Genomic DNA, 17,209 nt, shown 5'->3' on the forward strand with positions numbered 1-17,209 from the left:
GAGAGTATGAAGCTTGAAACCAACCCCAGCTCTCCTGGCTCTGAGTTTCATTCCAGGGTAGTTGGGCCCTTTGACATGCAAAACTTGGAAGATTCTCATTGTAGCCATTTGAAGTTGGGTGAAACCTGATGATTTTGACTAAGTTTTGGGTTCATTTGAAGCCAGAAATTCATTGCGCAATGCAGGGGCTCAAACGCATGTGAATTGAAACAAGTGGGAGTTTCATGGATCCTTGCACATGGAGATCATTGTTCGATGCACCCATTATGATGTCATCAGCTTATTTCATTAATAACCAGTGAGGATGCTGTTAATGAGTCCTGAAACGTCAGACCTGAAAGCACAATTGTGCACAAATAATTTGTATGTTCAAATAGGCAGTTAGATGTCTAACTGATCATTGGGATATGCAATCGCGGTAATTACATGGACAAATTATGTGCCATGCTTTTGCACACTCATTTTTAAATATACCTTTTGATATTTCATTGTTCAGGTACTGCTGCTGGCCCCTTGGCGCTCTCGGGGTGGGGGGGCTGTTATCAGATTTTGGTTTGTATCCACAGCATGTCAGTGGAGCCAGAAGGGAAGGAGACACTGAGGGAGAATGGGACAGAAGCTGGTAGCCAAGTGCAGAATCTGGCACTACCTCCGCTCTGCAGTGTTTGGTGGAGGGATGTAGAGATGTCAGGAGACTGCTCGCCTCATGGGATGCATTGACTATTTCTGTATAGGTGAAAGCCATGGATCTTGCTGGGGAAGCTCTGAGCTTGTTCTCCTGATGAAGATGGCCTGGAAAAACTACTTTGGGTAAGAACTCTGGAGTATCCTAATAACCACTGGTCTGAAAATTAAGGAGGGAAACTTTCTCTGCCAGACAAAGTATTTTATTCCTAACCCCTGTGGCTGGCAGCTTTGATAGAGAGGAATGTATCAGAGTCATAGGTTATAAGGCCAGACGGGACAGACCATCTGGTCTGACCTCCTGCATGGCACAGACGAGAGCGGCCCCGGTTTTCAAAATTCGGGTCGCGACGGCATTTCAGGCACTGGGTCACTCTGGGCAGCACCGCCGACTGGGATGTGAAAAGTCCCCTCGGCGGTGCTGCCCAGCTGAGGCGGGCTAGTGCCTACCGGTTCCGACACCGCACTGTGGCCAGCCGTGGGTCCGGCTTCAAGGCGGGGGGGCCACGGGGCACTGCGCCCACCCCGAGCACATTTGGCTGTATTGAAACTCATCCTGTTTTAAGCATGTTATCTCAATACAGTTACTTTTCTCAGCTGACCTTGTTATCTCATCCAATATCAAGTTTGCTTGACAATACCTGTTTTCCATAAAACCATGCTGGTTATTAATTATGCTGCAAGCCTTTAATTATTTACTGATCGATGTCCGGGTAACTGGCCTGTAGTGACCTTTCTGAAATTAGCTATTTTCCAGCCCTCTGGAACTTTCCCAGGGATCTGAGGTTTGTTAAACAGGAATAGCAACGTTTCGGAGATCATGCCTGCCAATACTTTCTAAACTAATCTGTTGGATGCAAGCTACCTGGTCCCGCAGACGTCAAAATAGTTAACGCTCGCGGTTACTGTTTGTAGTTGCTTTTGCAGTGTCTGTGTGTAGCCAGGGGTGAGGCTCACAGGGCAGCATCTGCGTGTAGCAGGTGGACAAAGGCCGGTGGGGCGGCGTCTGCGTGTAGCCAGCGGACAGAGGTGTCTGTGTAGCAGGCGGATTGCTCTCCAGATGGTAGGCTGCTAACTGTGGATCAGAGAGGTTGTGAAGCCCTTGATTTAAGGGACTAGCCGGGTGTGGCCCGCTGCGCAGACTAGTGTAGAGTCTGTCCCTGGTGCTAGAGATGTGAGAAGGAGCAAGAGCTCTTTTGCCGACAGTTCTGCCAGGCTGGGCTTATCATGTAGCGGGCCCGGATGCCGTTGTGTTGACATGGGAACCAAATGAGCAGGATGTCCAGGTAGCAGGAGCTGTGAAAGCCCTCGTGCCCAAAGCAGGCAATGAGCATCACTGCAGGCTGTAAGAGCCTCATCAGCAATACCCTTGGCTATTTGAAGTGTGACCCAGTCTGGACCCAAGGCACTGGGATCAGCCACACCTTAGCCCCTTGGCCACAGTCCAGGTCTGGATCCAGACTGCTGGTGTGGAGAGAAAGAGGAGCAGAACTGGTGCCATACTCAAGAGCCTGCAGCCTAAATCAACCCCACTGAGAGCAGAGCGGCTGAGAGAAGCTGCTTGCTGTGGCAGACACAGTGCCCGGGCCCATGCCTGTATGCGTGGAGCCTGGAGGGCACCAAGAATTCTACCAATGGCTGCTTCCGTGCCATGAATGTGCCTGGCAGCCCTCGCAGCCAGCCCCCAGGCCACAGGGCTCAGTGGAGGAGATCAGCCCTGAATACAAGCACTGAAGAGTTAGTTCTACTTGCTTAAGTAAAACCATGTGAACAGAGACAGTTGCCAACGCTTAGGTCTGTGTATGTGCCGTGCCTCGCACAGCAGGCTCACTCCTGCCTACAGACACAGTATTGCCAAAATCGTGAGTCAAATTCCTATAAATCATGATTGGCCCCCACACAGCAGGAGATGTTTTTAAAATCAGCAAGCCAGACTTCTTAGTCCATCTTTTGACTTTTTAACTCCCCTCACCCTCTCCTCACCCCTAACATAGGGGAACTGCCAGCCATTTCCTATTACTGCCTTCACTCCCCTCCCTCAGACCCAGCAGCACCACCTCCCTGACTCCCTCCCTCCCACTACCCCGGCACCCTCTCTCTGCTCTAGCATCATAAATGTAGGCAGGGCTTAGTGGCAGGGCCGGTCTGTGTCCTCAGGCCCGAGGCTCTCGCACACAGCTCTGCCAGCCTCGAAAAACACGGGATCAGAGGGGCTTCTCGTGTCACAGCAACAGCTCCTCCTGCAGGTGCTGAAATCCTGTGAGAGAATCCTACAACCCCTTTGCCAGTTGGCAGTCCTTCCCCTAGCTGCTACCCGTACCCAACACTCGCCCTGGGCTGTGGGCACTGCCACTGGATCCCCTCCATCTCCCACTCCATCACTGTCCTCTGCCTCTCCCTGCACCCGCATGCCCCTGCAACCTCTAAATCACACTCCTGATTCCCCCCCCGCGCTCCCCATCACAGGGTCTCTGCTGCTCCTCACAGTCCCTGTGCCCAGTCCAGCCCCCTGAAACATGCAGTGACAGCCACATTACCTGTGGGCCTGGCTTCAATCTCATTGGAAACAATGGGAGGTGGCAGATATCTTTCTCAAGGGCAGCCTCCCTTACCCACGCAGACTGTAGGGACATGGTGCCCATCATGTCAGCGTTAGCCCCATTCGCTGGCATGGCAGTTGACGGCCATTTGGAATCAGGGACACTTCCCGTGTTGGCACCTTCCATCATGTATTCATAGACAGGTGCAAACAACCCAGAAGCACGAGAGCCGTGATAAACCTGTGAGCGCCGGCCCTACGGTGGACCAAACCAGCAGCTAATAGTACCCAGCTCTTGAACAGCAGCCATACAACCACTGAGTGGAACTAGGGGCCGAGCCGTCTGGAACGCTCACAGGCCCCATTTCGAGGCAGATGAAACAAGAAGGCCTAGTAAGCAAAGGAAGTTCCTCCTAGCCACGCGCGTTCCTGGCTCCAGGACCTTCCCTGCCGACCTGTGGGCGCCTGCCTACTCTTCTTTCACTTCTGGTCTTATTGCCATTTCCCATCTTTCACTGGAGTGAGGGCCAGCCACCGGGTCCAGGAATACACTTACTCTATGCTGCACAGCACTTCCCCTGGCTCCAGTCTCTACCTCCCCAGTTTCCTCACACCGTGATTTTTGTACCCCTGTAGAAATCCTGGTGCCATTCACCCAACCAGGTCTGTAAATGGGGTAATAAGGGTCCCTAGCTGCCAGGAGCATTGTGAGGGTAATCCAGGAACACGTGGTAGCTATTCGGATGTCTGGATGCTGTGGGCTAGGTAACACACCCTGGTTGGATGACTCGGCCGAGGGGCACAGCAGGGGCATTTGTGCTGCTGCTCTCCATGTGCTCTGGGCAGCAGCAGCTTCAGTTTCTGGGGCTCTGCAGGGACCCCCTTTCCCTATGAACGTGCTATCAGCCTGGCCTTGCCAGGTGGGCTGTGTTGTTTGGAAGGTAGGTTAAATGTAGGCTGAAAGGAGCTGACAGTATCCTTTTAACTACAGCTCATTGTTAATCCAGGCGGGCTCTGACTCTGGTAGGGACCATGAAGCCCCACCTCTGTGTGGCCTGCCTCTGGCACAAGCAGGAACATAATAAATTGGTTGGTCTCTAAGATGCCACAAGTACTCCTTTTCCTTTTGCGAGTACAGAGCTAGTTATATAGGTAGCTCTCTTGCTGAATTAGCCTTCAGTGCAGGCACGCTCCCAGGGCCAAATGCAGCCACAATGTTACTGGACTGAGTGGAGCTGCATCTGCTCATACTGAGCCTTTGGGGTTGCTGTTCATACAGGTGCCCGTACGGTGCCGATACACCATGGTTCTGTGCATCCTTCTCCCGCCCCATCCATAAAGCAGGGGAGTGTTACCTGCTTGGAGACTCCCAGCTCTAAGCAGATTTCGAGATGAGAGTGAAAGTCCCATACGCCTTGGCCAGCCATACCTATGCTACAATTGCCCTGGCCCCCAAGACATGGGAGCTGGGTGTACTTCATCCTTGGGTTAATTCAAAACAAAGAGATGGCTCTGGAACTCACTGGGTGCTACATGAACACAGGGAAGGGAGGTAAAGTGCCTATTTGCCCGAACCCTATTAAACAGCACTGGAACTGTCCTAGGGCCACAGCCCATGACAGGCAGACAGATCCCTTTTTCAGTCATTTATTCCTCTGAACATGACAAACATTCCTGTGTTTTCCCCCCTCCAGTTCCACGCGTTCCCGCTTCCCTCTGGCCATGGCGTTACCACAGCACATCGGAACATGGTGGAATGCTGAGCACCCTCCCAAGGCATTACTTGGGTACCCAGCCCAAGTACCCAGGAGCCGGCAGCAGGTAGAACTGGCACCTGATAAGCCGTATCAGCTGTTTCTGTATCTACTGTTTGGGGGCAATGTCATTGCTTCTCTTATTTGCCTGGCTGCACACTGTGCAGAACTGCCATTGGGCAGCACACCACCAAAAGCCCCTGCTACTCACCTCCCCAGAGGGGGGAGGTAATGGCTGTCTTCGGATCAGCAGAGGAAATGGGCATTTGTTTTTCCTGGTAGAAAATTCTGGGCTGAATTTCCAGCAGGATAAAAGGAGATGTAGTTGTTTAACTCCCACTCGGCTTAACAGGCTCTGAATGTCTTCCCCCGCCATGCTGAAATAGCCCCGATTTGTAATAGAAATGTGTGTGTGGGGAGGAAATAAAAGGAAACACGTACCCCTTACTTATGGTTTGCTGCCTCTGAGTCCATGAATTCACTAGTCAAATGGCAGCATTGGCGTTGCCTTCCTGGGATAGGTGGTAAGGGCCGGGGGGGGGGGGGGGGGTGTGTGTCGGGGGGGGGAGCGCATTGCTACCACAGTGGGTTGGCGCAGAGCTTAGGACAGCATATGATAGAATGCGGGGGGAGGGGGAGGATAAATGTGTGTAACTACTGTCAGTGTCAGGGTGCAGCAGGTGGAGATTGGTGCATCCTGTGGGTTGGATAAAGGTGCCCAGGGTGATCCAAAATGATTGAGAGCTGGTGTTTTCCAGAGAGGAAGAAAGGAAAGAACAAAGAGGGGAAGAAGGGAGGCAGAAGACAGTCTAATTCCCACGGCTGTGCCCAAGACTGGCAGCTCGCCCTGCTCCTGGAGCGGTGCTGTAGCATGGCTCCCGGCTACCCCTCTGCACACTCACTTCCATGCACTCACCACACTCACTATGTTACCTGTCTGCTGTCACGCTTCATACTAATACAGGAAGCTAGAACAGGTCAGCCGGCTCTGCTTAAGACTGGGCTAGCCCAGCTCTGGGCAACCAGGAGCTACATTGCATGGCCACAGAGGGGCAGATGAGCCACCATGGAAACAGAAGATAATGCCATTCTCCCCATCTGTGGCTACCTACAACACATCCTGTCATCCCTGAAAGCCAGGGACCTTCAGGCCCACAGCCAGGGGCCTCTGGTGCATGAGCTAAAGGAGAACTTGGTTAGCTGGGAGAGTGCTGGGGGCTCTGAAATAATCCCTGGATACAGCGGCTCCAGAGAATGGTCTCTCGCCCTAAGCTCATGTGTTAAAGGCTGATGCCAGACCTGGGTGAGTAGCTCTGTAGTTCCTAATACAGCTAGAACCCAGCTGTTCTTGCAGAGGTACCTACTGGTGCTATATTGCCTTTAAACGCACTGCAGTGTCATTGCACTGGCTAGGCCATTGTTTCTCTCTGACCTTGGTGGGCGAGATGTTCTGAGAGATGCATCACAGAATTCCTAGCCCCCGGAGAGGGGGGTTAAGCAACCTCTGCACGTCCTGAGCATGGGTTGCTCTGGGGACTGGAGAGGCCCCTGGCATCACTCAGACAGCCCTGGGGGGGCCTGGCTAATTGTAGCAGTCTCCCCAGGCTGTGCTGTGGGCTGCAGCATTGCCGGGACACCACACAGTGCTGCATGCCGGGGGCCCTGCTCCTGGCATACCTCTTCTGCCCTCAGTCTGCCCACTACACCAGGGCTTGTATGGGGTTCCCTGCAGTGGGGGAATCCCCTTCTCCCTGCCCCCAGAAGTGGGGCTGTTAGGGACCCTTTATGCCACTCTGGCCCTTTCAACCAGCATACGGGTGAGTGTGAGGCACTCACCCTGAGAGTGTGGCCAGGACCTGTGGTATAGGAAATAACTCATCCACAGCTCTAGTATCATGACAATCTCTTGCTTGGTACAATACAAATGAGGGAATTACTGTCTGGGAGCATGGGCCGCGTTCGGCCCTCAGATGTGTACCGCGCATCTCCTGACCTCACTAGGGACTGAAATCTGTCACTTCACTTCTATTCCTGTTTGCCTGAACTTTGCCACGGGCCAAGCCACACTCATTATCTGAGCTACCTTCTCAGTGACTCTTCAGAAACAGGAACATTTTTACCCCACATGTGTGAATTTAGTGAAAATGGTCCATTCTTCTGCTATTAGCATCTCTCTCTGGAGGGCTCACAACTGGCTTTTATGGTACTAACCCATACCTTTGAAATTCCTCAGCTGGTAGCTACTAGGAAATTATGTGGCTACCTGTGTTTTTAAAAATCTCTTGACCATTATCACTGCAAACCTATAAGTCTGCAGTTGTGTTTTCATTATGCCGAATAGGAACTTATCTCTGGTATCTCTTCATATACCAGCTAAAGTTCTGGCACTGGCCGGTATATAATAATGATCGCTGATATTAATATAAGTGCCTTTCATCTCTAAGAATTCCAAGCATTTGCACAAATTGAAATGCAACCGCAGTGGGGCTGGAACATGCAAGATTTTTAACAGCACATGGCAACTCTATACAACAGTTAAAGATAGACGGAGGCAAAGGACTTCACACCTAAATTACCCGCTGCAGAGAATTTTAAGTAGAGGGAATGCCTAATTACGCAAATTAAAATGTGCCCAGAGACAACTGATAGTGGGACAAGGGCCATGAGATCAAATGGGAAGAAATGCCCCAGAGTCTCAGGCTCACGTCTTGTTGGAAAGACAATGCCTCCAGCCGAAGCATGCCCTCTAGCACCAGGCTGGCTCTCAACAGACAGAGGCAGCGTCTGCATTCAGTCACCAGTGCCATGTCCTGCAGCACATAGGTGAGCGTAGTCAGGCTCCTATTCCAGCAATGACTTGGCCTAGCCACGCTTATCTGGGAAGAGCTCACTCAATTACAGCCCAGAACAGTTGTGTGGAGAGCATGCTGACTTAAATTCTGTACATTCATCTGTGCAAGATCTAATCCTGCTTCTGTTTGCTCCATTTCCCAGATCCCTGCAATAATAAAAGCGGTGAGCAAAATCATCAGACTTAGTGTGCCTGATAAAGTAGAAATAAAGATCTGTCGGACACACGGTTTATTACTCAAGTTAGACGTGACTAAGATGCACATTAAATGATTCTGTATCTTGCGTTTGCAAACTTGTTAGAGAAGGGAGGATCATACTGCTAAGTACATTTCCTTGTAATTCACCAACACAGTGAGCTTTCTGCATCTCAGGTACATTGCAGGTTTTGCCTGTCAAATGCTATTTGATAAGACAAGTATATATCTGCAGTAATATTCATCAGCTTTCTTCCCGTAAATACCAGTATCTGAAAATCTGGCCTTTTGCCTAACTCTGAAGTTGGTTTTTGAAGCAAAGCAGTTTGCTCAACCCTAATGGCAAGTATTGGTGGGTTCAGCTCTCCTCCACAAAAGGTTCGTTTCCATCTCTATTATATGGCCTCCAGAGCTTAACTGTTTGTGTTGTCTCCTGGCCAGAGCAGGGGACTGCAAACCAGTGTTTTACTGTGTGCCACAGCAATGCTGGGCTGTGAGTCATTGGCCAAGCCGCTCACTCACTGAGATACGTCTCATGGGGGTTAATTAATGTTTAGAAAGTGCTTTCAGATCCCCAGGTAACATACTACAAAGCTCTCAACTGCTCTCCCAATTAGCTTTAATTAGAAAGTTAAATAAGGTAATTAAAAGCTGGCTGAATATTCCTGAGACAGCTTTACCCATTGGCTAGATTCCACTGGCGAGCTCTGCTTTAGGGCCGGATTCTGATCATTCAGACGCTGCGGATTGCACTGTGAACTGTTACTTGTAAATAAATGGACGGAGCCTGCTCTCATTGACCTCCAGGGGGGTTTTGCCTCAGTGAAACTGATGGGATTGGGCCAGAAGTCTTTAAAGGTACTGTGGAACTTATCTGGAAAACCCTTGTCTATTTGCAGCCACCTTCAGTGCACTTCTGAACAAAAGGCGATGAGCAAACCCCCGCTTCTCTAGTTGCCCAAGCTGAAAGAGAAGAAAACTTCTCACCAGTGGTTTTTGTAAGTCCACTTTCATTGTGGAAACACAATGATATTATAAAATAACCCAAAGCTCCAGCCAGTGGGTGCCATGGACCAACGTTTGCAGTGCGGGTCAGACGTGGCTGGGGGCCGTTGGCAACCATTCTGAGTGTAGCCCCGGTGTCGCCTGGTGCTCTAGGCAAACACATTCTGAATATGGGTCCAGAAGCAGCCAGGTGCCCCGGGCAAATATGTTCTCAGTATGGGTCAGATGTGACCTGGTGCCTGAGACAAATGGGTTCTCAGTAGGTCAGAGGTGGCCATTCATGCAGGAAAATTCCTCTCTGTGGCAAATCTGGAAACCTTTCACCTTCTTGCTAACTCCTTTCCCCCCAAAGTAGGGCCAGCTATGTAAGTACTTTGTGCAAAGCTCTCTGGATTCTCAGCTCCTCTGTGACGTGCTGCCTTTAAACCCTGATCTGGTCACTAGTGACAAGCTGTTGGATTACATGAGCCATGGATTGCCATTTCCCCATGTTACCAAACCACCAGCCGACTTGGGCTGACTGGCAGCCTCCACTAGGAGAGGCCCCCCCACCCTGGAGTCGTGAAGGTGTTTCAGGGCAGAAATGCATTAGCATAGCTGGCCTCAGGGAATCCCCAGCCGGCATGTGGCAAATGCCAGCGCTGTTAGCCCTTCATTTTCATCATTACAAAGTTCATGCTCATCTTTTATGTGCATTAAAAATAAGTTATAATCCACTGCCCTTGAAAAGTCATTGGCACATATTACTAATAGTCCTCTACGTATATCTCACAGCAAATACTCTGAGCACTTAACTGGCACCCTAACAATTTAATTTTCAGTTTGTTTGCCCATCACTAGATCCCAACGCTGCTAGAGCAGAATAGGGACCAAAGCCTGCGAGCTTAGCACGAGCTGCAGAAGCACAAAAAAGCCTCTGCACCTACCAGCCTCTGCGCTGCTTCAGTCTCATAACTTACGTGGCCTGGTTTCATTTACGGTTTCGTAAATGCAGCCACCTCTGGGGCTGAGCCCTTGAATGCTACTGTCACAGCTGAGTAATCACCCTCTGCAAGCAGCTGTACAGTGGAAATGCTGGCTAGCTTGGGGGTGTTCGCATCTGGTGCTTGGGGCAAGCCCAGCTAGGGCTAGACAAGTAGACATACTGAACACGAGAGAAGCCCAAAGCAATAGTTTGGCCCCAGGAACGGAACAGGAGGATGGAGGGCTATAGGAGGTAGACTGCATTGCATAGATTCATAGCTAGAGTATAAGGCTAGCAGGGACCATTGTGATCATCTGACCCCCAGCATAGCACAAGCCCTATGACCTCATCCAGGGATTCCTGCATCCAGCCCGGTTAGTGTGTGGTTAAACTAGAGTGGCTCTGTTAGAAAGCAAAAAGAACAGGAGGACTTGTGGCACCTTAGAGACTAACCAATTTATTTGAGCATAAGATACACCCAATGTTCATTCCAATGAATGGAGAATCCACCGCATGCCAATGGTTAATTTTCCTACATTCACCAAAGGATGTATACTCCCATTTCTACCTGAACTATCCAATGCTCCCTCCCATAACAAGCCTGGGCTCTCACCAGGGTTGGAAAACACGACATGCCATCTCCATGTGGCTCCCTGCCCCAGCCGCGCTCAGAGAAGGGAAGCATGAGGCCAGGTCTGAGACCTGGCCAGCCACATGCCTTTTATACCCACAGTGTAACCACTGGGTGCAATTCTGTCACATGTACTCCCAATGAGCAGGGCATTATTCTGCCAGCATGTCCATAGAAATCAGTGGGGCTGGGCCCAGAGACGGGATTGCTCCATGTGAGTATGGGTGGCAGAACTGGGTAACGAGAGCTGTGCAGCTGAAATTTCGCTCCTATGTTTCAGGGAAGCTCTGATCCAGGTTCTGGTGGCCCAGCTGCAAGGCCTTTGTCTGCATCCCTGCTGGTTTGCTCTGGTTTTGGTGAACCCCAGCAGACTGATCACCCCCAGGAGCCACTGGCCAGCTAGACCATCTACCAGCCAGATGAGCACATACATCCAAGGGACACTCCCCACCAACCAAATCACATGTTGCCACCATGGCCCTTCCCCTGCACTAGTCCTTGGCTCATCACCCCCGCTAAATCAGACTCACTCGTCTCACCCCATGCCATGCCGCAGATGGCAAGGCTATGGGCCGCTCAGCCCCCCTGAGCCAACAGCCCCTGCTGGGAGGAAGGGGGAGAGCATGGAACGAAGGATGGGGAGGGGAAGTATAAAACCCCAACGAAAGGAATGTCTGAGACTAGAAAGGCCAGGAGGAGGAGCAAGTGCAGAGAAGAAGGGGATGAGGAAGAAATAAGGCAGGATTCTGAGCAAGGGGCTTTACAGGATCTGAGAGGAGCTGGGCCTGCAGCTGTGGGTAGACGCTACAGTGAAGGGGTTGGGGCTCGGGGAGCCACAGGGTGACACCTGCCATGTCTTGGGCCAGGGCCTGGCACCATGCTGCACAGTGGGGACAACAGGGGAGGGCGGACAGGGAAGGTCGTTGCTTGGGCGAGGAGGTTGACAAGCAGGCGTGGCCTGCCGCTCTTCTCTCTGCCCCCCGCCCTGGCATGGACAGCCTTCCTTGGGCCCATTTCTCCTAGCAACGGGGCTGCCTGCGACCGAGCCCCTCCCACCAGTGCTAACGGGGCATTGCTTTCAGGAACGCCCTCGAGCAGACCGAGATGTTCGAGCGTTGCCTGCCGCGCCGAGCCGTTCGGGAGCAGCCAGGCGTGCTCAGCCTGCTGGCAGGCCAAGTCCACAGTGAGTGCTCGTCATCCATATTTAATTATTCCTCTTGCTCGTTAATTTTTAACTACAGCACTCCTGCTATCAAGGGCCATTAGGGGTCCCAACTTCAGGGTTCAACAAGCAGAAAAGTGCTTGTGACAGAGCGTACATTACTTGGTGTTTCTGCCTTCCACTTTGCTGGGCTGGCTGGATTGCGTTAGCCAGCAGGCTGCTCCACTGCTGGTTGTGAATAAAACATGGCCCTCCATTTGGAGTTCATTTTCCTTTTCCTCCCCGTCACAGGCACTTTGCTTCAAGCTGAAGTTCATGAGCTCACTTGAGTTCCTGCGTTTCCATGAACTATCTGAATTGCTGTAGGGAACATCCCTGCATTACCAGCGGGTCTCTCTAAGGGTAGGCCTGGCGCGGGCAAGCCAGCTGCATGGATGTACATTGCCAAGGGGGAGGAAACCCAGAGTCAAGTGTTTCTGCCCCTCCAGGGCCAGGGTCTGCTAAGTTACTGAGTCAGCAAGCGGTTGGGCAGCCCCAAGTGGCAGCTTGTGCTTATGCTCAGCCCTGGCTTATGCCCCTGGATCCTGGGCTGTTGGTCCAGTCCAGGTCCCTCTCTTGAGAATCTGTGGGCTAAGTTTAGGCTAGCCTTTCCAAAAGCAGTCCCTACCCACGATGGCAAACAAGGGGGGCTGCTGGGTGTCGGGGTCTTTTGAAAAACTGGCCCATAACTAATCAACTCATGTATTTAGAGCCATTCTCCCCAACTGCCGTGCTTTAAGCACTGACCCCCAGCCCTTCCTGGGCAGAGGAAACAAGGAAAGGCCTTGGGTTTTATACCGAGCCTGCAGCATTGCAGCCGTACATGATAGCCTGGCACGGCTATTTGTCCGCCAGTCTGGCCCTTTAACGCACAGTGTGGGAAAAGAACTTTTACAGCCCAGAATAGAAACGCACCATCCTGTTGGTCCCTTCAGGCCCTAAAATCTCTGAATCTAGCGGTGAGTTTTGTTCTCACTGTCTGGTGGCTTTTCATCCTGGACAGACACGTACACCCCACTCAACACTTTCAGTCGCAGACAGATCCGCAGCAGCAGCGTGAACGGGAATTCTCCCACGTTTACCCTTGAACAAGGTCAGCCTTTCTACATTTTCAGCCTCCCTCGCTAGTCGGTAACCCTTGGGCTCAGCTCCAGTGGAAATGCATTCAGCATTAATAGTGGAAGGAGGACAATTACCCACAGCCTGGGGAGCAGATACAGCCGGGGTGGATTTACTAGGTATTGTAGAAAGTAGTTTGAGACCCGCTCTTCCCTCATGCGAGTGGCTGACAGTGTAAAGGGAACAGCTCAATGGGGCTATGCTACCACAGTGGAGTGTGACAGCTCTAAAGGCGAGTGGCTGGCTCTAAAATGGCCTCTCTCGGCAGGCAGTGCTTGCTTGTGCACTTTCCAAAGGTGGCCGAGTCTGTCTAACTCCGGCGTCACCTGCCAATGGAGACGGAGGAACGATGTGCTCAGTTGCAGAAAAGAATCTGCAGTGACCAGAGCTAGTGATGAAATCTCAAAACTGAACTCCCCGCGGGCCCAAACTGAGCGGCAGCAAAGCGAACCCTGGCCTAGCTCAGCGGATCCACTTGCAGGTTGGCTTGGTGGTAGGGCACCTCAGGGGCCACAGCTTGCAGACATGTAACACCCAGCCCTTTGGTTTGTGTAGGCATTTCCTGATGCTGCTACCTATCTCTGACGCTCATCTTGGGAGGTGCTGTTCATGGGATCATATGGATGAACAGCTCATGGGATCACAGCTCTTCTTTGGCTGCCTGGTGCTGCCTCAAGAGTTCTGCTCTCTGTGTTGTGTTGGGACATGGAGGAGAAGTGAATCACAAATAGCAGTAAGACTTGCCTCTCTCCTGCTGCTTATCTGAGTGTGAATGCTCCTGGGCTGCTGTGCATTCTGCCCTAGGAACATACACTGCTCCATAACATGTTGGACTAGGGTTTCTGTCTGTCCCTCTATGGAAGGCACGCTGCTTTGGCTGTCGCTTGGGCTATGGATTGCTCCTGGTGTAATGTTGCAGAAATCACTGGCATCTCCTCCAGCTTAGCTACTCAGATACTCCATGCATGACTACATGCATTTGTATGTCAGATCAGAAGAGCATCAAAGTGTCTGGATTGTTAATGCAGGAAAAGTCGCTCCAGACAAGCCAGGTGTACGGAGACAAGTGCAGTTGCTATCAAGGAGTGATAAAACGAGTCTCTGATGGAAGGAGCTCCCCAGCTTTGGTAACATTGCGCTGCAGACTCGGCCCCTCAGGGGGGTAGAAACATGATTTGCTTGGTGGTGGTTGCCATTTACATGTAGCTGTCGTCATATGTGGCCAGCTCGCAGCAGGGATTCACCTGGCCCCTGCCCCCTTGCCTGCAGGAGTCAGTGTTGGAAGGTCTCAAGGACTAAGACTTCCGTCTCTAAGGTTTCTGACAAATAATTTTTCAGGGCCTGATCAAAAGTGAGTTCTTCTGTTCTCTCTTCCATCGTATCATTTAAGAAGCTGGAACCCAGCTTATTCAACCCATAGTGCCCAGGAGCCAGACTAGGCCCTTGCCTGCACCATGCCTGGAGTCCCACCTTTCATTCGGCTGGGATCACCTGAACCCAGAAGGTTTCTGGGGCTGTTGCAAATCCTCATCTCCTTGCTCACACTAATCCCCGCTCCTTGGAGCAGAGCTGGGCAGCAGCTGCAAAAATGTACCCCAAGCAGACCCTGGGCACCCCAGACCTAAGCTGGGGGCGAATGACCCATCCCCCGACACTTTTGTCCGCAGCCTAGCAGACCTGCCAGGGATGACCAGCTAAGGAGCCTGAACTCCTCTCTCAGCAGTGGTGGTGGCTTCTGGCCTGAAAACACCGGTGCGTGAGGTGGAAGGAGCATTATTAATCACCAGCGAACACCAACCCAGTAACCAACTGCAGCTTCAGCACGTTGATCTGTCCACGTCAGTGCGACCGACACGCAGCGACAGCTGCTCTTGTAGCTCAGCACTGGAGCACCTACCTTGGGATCGGGAGCCCTGACATCTAGGCTACAGCACCAAACTCCTGACCTTACGGGTGGCCAACTCCAAACACACCCAGCCACACAAACACACCCAGCCACACTGATTGCCTTCCAGATAATTAGCCGCACGTGCCAGTCTGGGCTGCACAGTACATATATCCAGAGGTACATATGTACGGGGTTCTTCAATACCCGGTAGATTCTAGAACTGTCTCCCGTGTCCTTTGTGTGAATGAAAGTGAAAGGATTAAGGAAGAGAGAGGTTCTGGGATACATCAGGCAGTGTGCGCGATCATCTCGGTAAGCCTGTCCCCACCCATCCCCGGAGGATGTGTCAGCTTGATTGAGGTGAGATCATTAATCTTCTGGAGGAGTGTCTGTTAGCCGGACAGGGGTTAGTTGTACAGGGTGCGCTGGGGGGACCAGCTTCGAAAGGACCGGTGGTAGAGTGAGCGAAGTTGTGGCTGGTTGGTATAAATTACCTGGGCATGCAGTGAAGCGGGATAGGTGAAAGCAGGAGGAGGCAGAGCAGGTGCTAACTCCGCTGGGTACAGAGGGTACGGCGCCCACACTTCAGGGCTACTGGGGTAAAGTGCAGGCACTGTGAGCTCATCTGCAAGAAAAGAATAAGGAGAGTTCATGGTTACAAAACAGCAATGTTCAAAACAACCGCACAAGAGAGCTTGCTTCACCTCCGTCAACTCCTCCGGCAACTGCTACCTAAGCTCAGAGGGAAAAGCCAAAAGACCAGGGGGAAAAACACTGCTCTGGAGGAGGGTCTCAGAGCCACTGTGATCCGAGCAGGACTGTGTGCTAACGTGACAGGATAGCGGCGGGAGAGTAGGCGACTGGGATGACAGGATGACAGCTGGCCGAAGAGACTCCCCATCGGACGGACTTGTCTCGGAACGGGCTACTGCACGGGGACCAGGGTTCCCGCAAGGGGGACCATTTACCTACCAGAACACTTAGCCCTTTCAAAACTGACGGGAGGTGTTTCGCTGCCACTGTGTCGCAAGGGGGAGAAGCTCCGAGTACTAATCAAGGGGGAATATTTCCCCTGGGTGGAGACCGTTAGCCACAGTTACAGGCTGAGCCCCAGACCGGGTTTGCTGGGCCAGGACACTGCACCGTTCGGTGATGCAAGGCAGCAAGCAGTAAAAGAGACACGTAAGCATTGTAACCAAACAGACTGAGTGCTGACGCTGCCCGGGGCGTGTGTGACAACGGCTGTACAGTGATTGGGGTGCACCGCAGGCCGATCGTTCCTGTGCCGGTGCAGGGAGAGAGGGCCTGGGTCATGCCTCCCTGCTCAGAGTCTGGGGCCACTGCACCCTCTGCCACAGCCTGCCCTAGGGTGCATCCAGCCTTGCCCCTTCCTGCCCCAGGGCACCCCCCCACTCCACCTTGAGGCTACTGTGGAGGTGGCATGGAACTGGTTCTGTGCATGGTGTGCAGGCCCCTTGAGCCAGGGGCACTCCCGCCCGCTGGGCCCTTTGTGCCAGCCTGACAGGGGAAAAGGGGCCACAGAGCAATGATGGATTGAGCCCCACTGGTCTAGAAGAACTCAAAGCATTACAACCACTGGCATTTGCAGAGAGGCCACGCATGAGTTCTGCTGGCTAGAGGGAAAGGGAAGCTGATAGTGTCGTCGCTTTGGGAGTTAGAAACATCAGCCTGGCTGTGGACACTGAGTACCCAAACTATGTCCTGATGGTCTGGTCAGAGCCATTTACCAGCTGCCAAAGATGCAGAGCTGGGGCCTGATCACCAAGAGAAATCCTCTCCCCGTTATGCCATATGGGGAAAAAGGAGAGGTGCAGAAGAAGGCAGATGGGGGACAAGGAGGAGGATGGCTGGGGGGAAATGGCAGCTAGTGGCCATCTGGCCATCTCTCTGTCTCATCCATCAATGGGGTCTCTACATGCAACACTCTCAGTGGGAAGTGTCTATGGGGCACACGTTAGTGCAGCCAGGGAACAAAGGGCAGCAGAGCAGACCCAGATGGTTGGCAGTGCTGCTGTGGCAGGCTTACAAAGGGATCTCACTAAACTGGGTGACTGGGCAACAGAATGGCAGATGAAATTCAGTGTTGATAAAGGCAAAGGAATGTGCATTGGAAAACATAATCCCACTGAACATGCAAAATGATGGACTCAAAATGAGCTGTTACCGCTCAAGAAAGAGATCTTGGCGTTATCGTGGCTAGCTCTCTGAGAACATCTGTTCCATGTGCAGTGACAGTCAAATGTTAGGCGCCATTAGCAAAAGGATAGATAATGAAACAGAAAATAATAATAATGCAGCTGCATAAACCCATGGTACGCCCACACCTCGAATACTGTGTGCAGTTCTGGTCACCCTG

The 17,209-nt window shown here is 52.0% G+C and overlaps 1 protein-coding gene across 1 annotated transcript in view; it reads right to left on the reverse strand.

The window, feature by feature from the left end:
- The window catches only part of RBPMS (RNA binding protein, mRNA processing factor), a 174,419-nt gene that overhangs the window by 21,146 nt on the left and 136,064 nt on the right, over window positions 1-17,209 (reverse strand). Inside the window, exon 6 of the mRNA XM_077814332.1 lies at window positions 15,327-15,457. Coding sequence (XP_077670458.1) covers window positions 15,327-15,457 — 131 coding nt within the window. The remainder of the gene's footprint in view (window positions 1-15,326; window positions 15,458-17,209) is intronic.

This window comes from Eretmochelys imbricata, chromosome 4 (genome assembly GCF_965152235.1).
Source record: "Eretmochelys imbricata isolate rEreImb1 chromosome 4, rEreImb1.hap1, whole genome shotgun sequence".
Classification (NCBI taxonomy): domain Eukaryota; kingdom Metazoa; phylum Chordata; order Testudines; family Cheloniidae; genus Eretmochelys; species Eretmochelys imbricata.